Consider the following 10,000-nt stretch of genomic DNA (forward strand, 5'->3'; position numbering starts at 1 on the left):
CATGACACGAAAACAGCAAATGCACCTAAAAACAAAATAGCATTTGAAGTAAGTGAAATGAAGAATATTGAAACTTTGTCAGATCTGGCCGGCCAGACCCGTCAGTTTGCAAAGAAAATGCAACAATTTGAAGGAACACTTGCATGATAATCCCTCGCATTCTTCTAAAGGAGTATAGATCATCCCTGAAGCGTATTAATTTGAAGGAGTTGTAGAGTTAGTCCTTTCAAATGTCCGGTCTAGCCGGTCAATTTTGTCATATGGAAAGCGTCCTAAGAGTAAGGTGAAAGGGTGGTTTAGTGGTCATCAACTGTGCCTCCCACCTCTGTGACCCAGGTTCAACTCTGGCCTCGGGTCGTATGTGGGTTGAGTTTCAGTCGATCTCAATCTGACTCCGAGGGTTTTTCTCCGGGTACTCCGGTTTTCCTCCCTCCTCAAAATCGACTCCCGGCCTATTCCATCAGACTGTGGTGCTGTGCTCCGAGGTCATACATGGGTCGTGTTCAGGGGCCAAGCGCCTAGCCGGCAGCACAGCTCCTTCGGCCCGACCTCGTTGAGCTGCGCCCTAAGTAATTCAGTCTCCGACTGCGAGAAAGGGCGATTAGCAGATTAGATCTTTATCTTTATCTTTATCTTTAAAGCTGTTTGCGCATATTTTGACCCTTTTCGAGACGATTAGCCATCTGAGGACGAGGCAGCATTTTAGAAGAGCAGTGTACACACCTACTGCGTGCGGAATTTCGTGGAATAGTACTGCAAGTGATGTGCTTAAACCGTCTGCTACAGAACTGGAAAAAGCTGCTCCAATTGCAAGGCCATCACTCGCGGTATGTAACGCTTCACTAAACATCATCATCCATAGTAGCGCTCTTTTGTTTCTACTCTCAGGCGTCTCCTGTATGCTGGCATCACCACGATGTAACAACTGGAAATCTTCGAAGCTTTCAGAGGGTGAGATGACGGTGCGCGAGTGTGAATGGCCTCCCTGGCAAAAGAAAATGCGGGGGTTTGCGTTTAAGAGTTGCTTCTTCAAGTGAAAAGTTACCCAATCTTGTTACAAATTTAAAGGTATTTTTGCGCGGTTTACTGAATATGCGGGAAGGGCAGTTAATAGCAAGTGTTATTGAAATCCAAAAAGAAAATTGGGGGTAACCACGCATTTTACGAAGATATATAACTAACAATATTTGTAAAAAGCTTTAAAATACAAAGCAATGTATGGCGTTCTTTTCCAAATTGAAGTTTAATTATCCCTGAGAAATGTATGGTTACCCCCAATTTTCATTTTGGATAGCAAGAGCACTTGCTAAGTTCTGCCTTCTCCGCATAGTTTTGAACCACGCAAAAATATCCCTGTATTAATAAGGACCACCGATAGGAAATCCGAGTCTCTCGAGATGCGCAGAACGTATGCGCAATAACAATAGTAGGCACCGTCCTTAAAGCCTGGTTTTTCACTAGCGCAAGAATAAGAGATAAGAGCGCTTATTTCACTGTGATAACTGGATCTAACGGGGTTGACGCAAGCATAAGCAAGGATCAAAATTTTTCTTTTTCCTTGTGTTTGCGCTTATGCTTGCATTCGGCTTGTGCCATCTGAAAACGAAACACGGCATAAATGGCCCCACAATTTTTGCATAATAATAGAGTCAAATTCCCAAAGACATTTTACAGCATTGTTCTGTACATTAACATGGCCGCCGTGACGTCAGATTCAAACCATCAATAGCACTTATAGCAAAGTTAACGAAGGCTCACCTCAAAAGAATGCAAGAAAAGATGCAACAGATAGAATAAGTAAATACTGCAAATTATTAGAAAGGAGCGCCACAAAACCAAGTGACTTCCCGTGGTCGTGCTTTCTTGCAATTGGTGAGATTCAGCTTCTAAAGCCTGTAAAATTCAAAAGACATAAACCAACCAATCAGAGCGGTTGTCAATTGAGTGTCGAAAGTAATTTCACGAATATTTGGGTTTTGCGTTAAGGAGTTTAATTAAGAAACGACGACGCAAAACAATATGGACTTAAGATCTACCACGGTGACGGAAACGTCACCTCAAAATAGGACTTTGCAATATCTTAAGTTTCTGGCGGTTAGGCCATCTCGTTTGTGTCGTACAATGTGGGCGAAGTATCCTAAAAATAAATCGGTTCTAGCGATTTCAGTGTAAAAATATACAATGAAAGATTTACATTTGTACACTCGCGTTGTCGTCAAAACCTCAAATTTGGTGATTTTACGTCGTTGTTGTGCCAGGTAAAAATGAAGAACAGTTCCCAAAAGATACTGTCGCCCGACCGTCGGCCGACAGTTAGCCGTTTGTCGGCCGACAGTAGGCCGACAGACGGAAAGCACAAGCACAAGAAAACAGACGCAGTCACAACTTCCAGGTTATCAGCGGAAGTATATTCTGTTTTCCTCATGCAAGATGGTGGCGTGTAGCTCCCAGCTTCAAGAACGTCTTTCCGTGGCTGTTTCCCGTTATCCAGTCTTACAAGCTTACTAAAATTTTAACTAAACTTTAACATTAGGTGACGTTTTCGGCCAGGTCTCCGCCACATATCTTAAAGTACCTATGGTTATTCTTGCTGAATTTTCCTTTGTTTCGTTTAACAAACACGACCACTGAACTAGTGAGTGAGTAAGCTCTACAATGACCACTCCTCTCCGTTAAATTGGAAAATAGAAATTGATTTACTCACATGTGGTATAAGATGGAAGATAGCATCTCCCGCGAGACAGGCAGCTCCAAGCGACATGAGTAGCGAGATCACATGATCTCGATACAACCCAAGCATGGGCCATATTACTGCTGAAGACACCACTGAGGAAAGGAAAATAATCGACTGCGCTCCGCATGCTTCGAAGATAACTAAAAAGGAAAAATTAAGAATTTTATTTGTAACAGAAAATGAGAGAATTTTATACGTAAGATATAACAGGCCGATACTTGGGTACTAGTTACATTATTTTGTATTCATCACTGATCGAAGGCAATTTTCTGGGAAGTAGTTAAGGACGGTGCCTACTATTGTTATTGCGCAAACGTTCTGCGCATCTCGAGATACTCGGATTTCCTACAATCTCGACTCCAGAGCTCTTCTGTTGACTGAGGGAGAGAAGAGCTCTGGGGAACCCTGAAACAAAGTGTCTTCTAATTGGTTTTCGTAAAGAACAATCAAAAGCGCCTCTAATTGGTGCATTCATGTTAGCACGAGAAGTGCGCAGGCACCGTAAGGTTCAAATAGCCAATATTTGGCTATAAGAACTCTACGGCGCATGTTCTCCTACATAGAGTTTCCCAGAGCCTTGGGTCGATCCGAGGCTCTGGTGACGAGAATGGGATTTCCTATTGCTGGTGCTTATTAATACAGGGATATTTTAGCGCTGTTCAAAACTATGCGGAGAAAGCAGAACTTAGCAAGTGCTCTTGGTATCCAAAAAGAAAATTGGGGGTAACCACGCATTTTTCAGAGATAATTAAGCTTGAATTTGGAAAAGAACGCCATACATACATATTCGGCCATATTGTTGATCAATTATCTTGGAAAAAGGCATGGTTACCCCGAATTTTCTTTCAATAACACTTGTTAAGATCTGCCTTTCCCGTATAGTCAGTAAACGCGCAAAAATACCTTTGAATTAGTAGGCACCGTCCTTAAAGAAAGTGATTTCTTCAACTCTGTTATTGATTTTACGCAAATTCGGCTTCATCTCAGTTTTCTAAAAGCCACGAGAAGAATATTTGTACGCAGTCTTCAGGGACTCTTGCAGAGTACCGCAAAAATATGTCGCGCAAAAATGCGTGCTGCAGCCGCATCAGGATAATTTTTTCCTCTTTAAGAAATGATGTTTTTTGTTGTTGCAGTACCCGCCGTCTGTTCTAAAACTTCTAAGCGACAGAAGACCTTAGGGACAACTCGCACGCCATTTTGTCCTTCTGAAAATTCTGGATGGCCTGTTTTTTAACTTTCAAAAGGATTAAATTAACTGGTCATAATCTGCTCAAAACTCTTTTCGAAAGTTAAGCAAAAAATTTCCGAATAGATTTTTAACCAAATTATTCGTAGGGTACCCTTGTCTGAATTTAGCAAAAGATAAATTTTCAATTTTCATTTTGAAAAAATACAGACCGTTCATACCAGATGATTTTATTCTTGGAAAGCTGATACTCTCTTTCCATGCCTGACGACATGAACTATTCGTAGAATGATTGGAAAAACACAAAGTTATTTTTAGAGGATGCCCTTTTCTAGCCTCTTAAATTGTGCGTTCTATGTGCGATATAATGAAACACTTTTATCATCGCAGGCAAGCTAATTTATTTGTTTTGGGGCTGGATACATGTTTAACAATGTTTCATGCCGTTTTTCTACTTAAATAAACATCCTGTTTGCTTCCAAAAATTTAAAATGTATTTTACAAAAAGAATTCGCTTTTTAAAACGGCAAAAAATGCGAAAGTTGCCGTGAAAAGCGCAAGAAATATACATACAAAAAGTGCTGTTACATCCCACTAGTACATAAGAAAGACCTTTAGATATTCATTGAAAAGACTATTTTATATATGTTAATTCTTCCCTCAACAAGTAAAACATGACGTGTCACTAATATTTAAACAGCTGTTGGGATGTTCCCAGTTACATACTTCTTCGGTTTTCTGTTTCTGTCCTACTTATGTAGCTTGTATGTTGCAGCTCACGAGATTGCTTCCCTTATTTATGGTTGATTTCAGACACCTTAGGCCTTATTGGTTTATCACGTCAAACCCGCCTCGTTTGCAAAAGAGAGCTGGGGGAGGGGGTCACAGCGCCGGGAACTCCTCCATTGCGAATAGAGTTTAGGTTCTCAGCTTTAACGTCCAACCGAAGGGTCGTAAGATGGGACCTGTGGTTTCGTAATACTTGTCTGTGAAGACGTGTACTGTGGTTTAAAAACTTACAAACAAAAATTACAAAGGCAACACTTTATCCTTAGTTATTTTAGGACCCCGAGTGTTGGCCTGTCCGGGCATCAAACGAGGGATCACCCGCACGGAAGTCCGATTCTCAATTGCAATTCCCAAGGGTGTACTCATTCCCTTCAATATTACCACCTTATTAGCATTCCTGATTTTCGTGTGTTAAAATCCGTCTTATGATTACTTCGAATATCATAGACATCCACCGGAATCATATTAAACCTTTGCCAACAAACCCTTCATTAATTTTGCGTTTACAAATTCTGAGCGGCTACGTTGAAGTTGCTATTAAAAATAGTCCATTTGAATATTCCTTTGCGGTTCTACGGTTAGCGCTAACCAGCATTAAATACCATGGAAACCTATAGGTTTTGATACCTCTTAACCAGTGGATAGCGCTAACCAGGCTTCGAGTAACCGGCCCCCTGAATATTTTTTCTATCCATAAATCTTTAAGTTGGATCCTTGTGGGTTTACTGTCGTCTGCATTGACTGCTCCAGTTCAAGGACATATATACACAACTATTCAAACACGAATTTTGGAGGAGCAACAAATGTGCTATAGTATCTTCAAGATACACCATATAGACAAGATCAGTTTATTCCCAGACAGACAGCCAAATTTCTTTTACGACGCATTTCTTCTGGCGGCTGTACAGAGACCGTGCACAGACCGCCAAGCGTGCGTAGAATCCGTGGGATATGAAATGTGACTTCAGCGTTCCTTTAATTGAATGGTCAACGAAGCGTATAGCTTGTGGTCTGGAGAAACATGAATTTTAGAGCTAAAACCGTAATCGGAGACTTCGCTTGGCATAGACGATATATGTAAGAGATGTTATATTTCCTTAAAGTAAACTAAAAGTTCACTCACCTCTGAGATGAGACATGAGGGGAACGCTGTACACACGCGGCCTAAAGCCGCGTTGTATTTCGCTTTTGCGTTCTTTGGTCACTATTTAAACAGCAACAAGACAAGGGGTTTTCAAAGGAGACATCTCCGCTAGTTTCTCTGCAAGACAAAGAACTCGTGCTCTGTTTATAGCCGAGTATGATGGTGTTAGTTTTGTAGAAAGTCTCGATGTAACTTTCAAATGTTGATTTAAGCCACCAGTCATGATAGACAGGTGATTAGATTCTCATTTGAAAGTCCATTTGAAAACAATGGAGGCGTTTAGTATAACCAGATATCGGAAGTGAAGCATTTATTCTGCGGTTGTACAAACCCGAACGTCGGCATAAGTTTTGCGCCAGCATGTGACATTTGATCTAATGAAAACGGAAATTTCCGTGCAACAAGTTGAACCAATCAAATTGACCCTCTTCGGAAGGTATTCCTAAATATTTCGGTCGGAACAAACCGAGGCAGACCGTTCCATTTGCGTCATGACCGAATATTTCCCGACATTTTCTGATAACAAAGCGCCCAATAACTGGTTACAAGTGGCTATCATGTAATGTTCAGTGAACTGAAGCACATGCGCAATAAACAAGTTACCGTGATAGCAAAAAAAGTGTCGATTGGTCAGTCACACGACAGTAATTAAGTCTTTACTCAGAATATTAAAGTGTTTGGGAGGCCCAAGCCTTAACTAAAATCAATTTTGTTTGTCTTCTGCCAACGAAGAGAAAGATAATGGCTGTTAATAGGCTTTTGATTAATGCGAAGGCGGTCAAAAGTATTTGTCTTTTAAAAACGTTTGCTTACCTCTTAGAACTGCAAAAAGCTTCCACTTACTCCTGCATTTTAATAGCCCCGGTATGAAAAGAAGTAAGAAAGCTGGCTCAGAAATATCTCGATTGTTCGCAGCGTTTGCACAACGGTAAAGTGAGAGCAGCCCTCGTCGTTTCGAAATTTGTGAGGTAACAAACAAAAAAAAAACGCGCGCAAAAGAATCCTTCGTGCACTCGGCATTTTCCGTTATACGTACACATAAACGTCAGAGGCCGTTTCCAATACAGACCACGTTGCTTCCGTTTTTTCAATCAATTAACGTGCAGGCTTCGCCACCTTTTTTGGGAAACTAGTATCACTTTTTTCTTACTTTCGTGCTTTGTCAGTAAGTTTAAGCGGAGTGGAGAAACAACAAGCTTAATCCAATGGCGTCTACTCCGGGAATCAATTGCGGGACACATTGATGGAACGCAATAATTGCTTTCATCATTGCCCCCAACTCCTCTTCTCACAGAAACAAACTGGTAATAGGTGACCGGCGCTGCGAAGAGTTATTCTCAAAAAGGTCTCTATGTGTTGTGGTTCCTAAACGATGTTTGTATGATATGAAACCAAAACAAAATTAGCCAAAGTGAGAACAATCGTTTTTGCTTTATCAGTCAGTTAAGCCGTTCAACTACGACTGTCCGAATGCCCTCCAAAATATAACTTAGCGCTATCGCAAGTATTTCGCGAACAATATTTCGTCTTGTTTACATAGGACCGGTTTTAAAGTAAAAATAGAAAATGAATGGTTCATTGTTATATGCTCACGTTGTCGTCAAAGCTAAAATTTGGTGATTTCAAGCTGTTGTTTTGTGGAGTACGGCAAAGAGAAGCACGGAAATTCGTGCCTCGCGTGCAGCACGAATATTTTTCCTTTTTTAAACCAATCATGTTCTTGCTTTGTGGCGTTTGCAGTCGTTGCACGACTGCTTCAGCTAATAGGGAGCTCAAGCACGCGCGTTTTTGAGACGCGGACGGCAACCGGAAGTGAGCTGGTTTCTCTTTTAACTTGTCTTCACACAACCACATTTACATTGCTAAGTATCTTTTCTCCATTAGAGATGATTAGTATAAAAATCTGGGAGACACCGCTGTCCTGGCTCGCAAAATGCTCTTTTCCGGTTGCCGCACGCGTCCCAAAAACGCGCGTGCTTGAGCTCCCTAATATCACATTGATAACTGATTGCTTCCATAAAAATGGTCTCCAATTATCATGAACAACAACAACAACAACAACAAAAAGCAAACAAACAAATTAACACTACTTAAAAAAGTCTTTTGGCTTTGATTGGGACATAGTTAATGCATGGAGATGGTTATGAAACTGGACAAGTTCCTTTGTTTCATGTTTTTGTCCGTATTTTTGGCCTTGAACCTGCACAAAACACGCCTTTTTTCCAGAAGATAACCAATCAAATCCTTCGATTAAATTGTGCGCAACTAATTTGTGAACCCATGCGAAGCGAAAACAAAAGATTGTGCAGGGTCATGATCAATTCAACATCGATTGCAGCAACATTGTTCTCGCTTTTGAAAGTTCTAAAGACGTAACACGTAATTTGTTCACACTGGGTAGTAAAGTGGAAACAATTATTTCTCTCCTTCGAACACTCATTTGCGTGCCTCTACGTCATCAGTACCCAGGCTTTACTTGGTGATGAGACGTCATCAATACCTATTCATTACGCGCGTGCCTAGCTCTGAAGAATGGGAACTTTATCTTGTAATACAAGTTATATAATGATACCAAATCACTTTACTTCAAAAACGAGCGGACTACAATGATAGCTCTTCCGCTGCGAAGTAAAAAAACAAAAAAATGTTAAAGTTTCCAGTGTCTTCAGAAGTTCAGTTAAAGGTCAGCAATTTAGAAAGCGAGCCTGGTATAATCATGCTCTGAAATCTGCAACACTGAGTTGTTAACCACAGCAGTTCTCAAATTCATTTTTTATTGAGCGAAATTGAGACCAGCTCTTTTGCCTGGAATGAACATATATTTACAGATAATTGCAAATTGACAAACGTTCGTATAACTTTATGTAAGATGGTTTAATGTGTCCACTGTTGTAAACAGGGTCTGATGAAGAACAAAACTTTTGCGGGTTCCTGTGAAATAACTGGAGCGGGATTTGAGCTTCTAAACTGGACGAAAAGAATGAATTTTTGACATTCAACGGAGAATGAACTTTCTGGCTGTTTCTCAAAACCGCGATTGGTTTTGGTTTCACTTCTGATTGGTTGAAAAAATGGCGCAAAAACTTTGAACCAAAGCAATTCGCCAATTACTTTCGACATTCAATTGAAAACTGCTCTAAGCTCGGTTTGTTTTACCAAAAGAACCTAGCTTGAACCCACAAAAATTCTATGCTTAACAAAAGTAACCATCTTTCCACATTTTTATGACAGTTTTTCAACAAGGAAAATAAATTTAAAGTGGCCAACTTGAATTAAAACGCCGATGCCCACGAAAGCCTTCTTCGACCCATGCAATTTTTGCTCAACTCTAACAGATGTGTGAAAGGGACTTCCTTCGTATTTGATTAAAGGAGTCGATAATCAAAGACCTAAGAAATAGAGGGCCTGCGTACGAGAATGACTGCCCACCAAGAATCTGCCTTACCAATGACAACAAGAAAACTCTTTGAACGACACATGTGAACGCTATTTGCTAACAACCGTATCGAAGAAATGCAGAGCTTGCAGTCGTGAATTTTGCTAGTGTATCTGATAGCCGTTTTTATTGGTGGTTTGCAACCAATTTTAAGAGACACACATAACAATGTTGCAATGTACAATTGCTGGTGAACAAACAAAACTGAGCTAATGAGAGATCTTTTGGTTTCGTCCATCAACATGACCACGATGACGTCACGTGAAAACACCTATACGGCGTCGTCACGCAACTCTCATCTAGTTTGTGGGGAGGGCCGTTGTGTGACGACACTAAAGACGGCTATAAGGGGTACCTGAATGATCAAAATATTTTCGATTATGCAGCTCAGACATTGCTTTCTTGTTTTTAAAATGTTCCTTGTGGTGTATTTTTTATGACTTCTCGTACAGCGCAGGCGCAAAAATGATGTCACACGAAGATTATGGAGACTGTTAAAGTTGGGACAAAAATTGCAGACAGTAACAAACCAGCATGAAGCGGGGCAAAGGTAATTACATGGCTTTGTCAATTGTAACAATAATAAAAACAGTAATTTACTTCTGCGATGCGAGCAACTAAGGTATGTCGATAAACCGGTAAGATTTCATAGAAATATGATCAAGTGATGTCTTTAAAGTTGAGAACTATGAATAACACTCAAATTAG

General features: G+C 40.5%; 2 protein-coding genes across 3 annotated transcripts in view; both read right to left on the bottom strand.

Moving 5' to 3' along the window:
* The window catches only part of LOC138028683 (zinc transporter ZIP4-like), a 7,710-nt gene extending 1,552 nt beyond the window's left edge, over positions 1–6,158 (bottom strand). The window contains exons 1-5 of the mRNA XM_068876283.1: positions 5,836–6,158; positions 2,705–2,874; positions 1,759–1,893; positions 724–985; positions 1–25 (exon numbers count right to left, since the gene is read on the bottom strand). The exon at positions 1–25 is cut by the window's left edge and continues 163 nt beyond it. Coding sequence (XP_068732384.1) covers positions 1–25; positions 724–985; positions 1,759–1,893; positions 2,705–2,874; positions 5,836–5,851 — 608 coding nt within the window. The 5' untranslated portion in view covers positions 5,852–6,158. The remainder of the gene's footprint in view (positions 26–723; positions 986–1,758; positions 1,894–2,704; positions 2,875–5,835) is intronic.
* Positions 1–10,000, bottom strand: part of LOC138028681 (zinc finger protein 107-like) — a 25,376-nt gene that overhangs the window by 3,796 nt on the left and 11,580 nt on the right. The window contains exon 6 of one of the 2 annotated variants that reach the window (XR_011127707.1): positions 9,022–10,000. This exon is cut by the window's right edge and continues 2,310 nt beyond it. The gene's annotated coding sequence lies outside the window, so the exon portion shown is untranslated. Of the gene's footprint in view, positions 1–8,615 lie in introns of those variants that run through there. The other variant, XM_068876282.1, reaches the window with a different exon arrangement.

The sequence above is a fragment of the Montipora capricornis genome, chromosome 13 (genome assembly GCF_036669925.1).
Source record: "Montipora capricornis isolate CH-2021 chromosome 13, ASM3666992v2, whole genome shotgun sequence".
NCBI lineage: Eukaryota > Metazoa > Cnidaria > Anthozoa > Scleractinia > Acroporidae > Montipora > Montipora capricornis.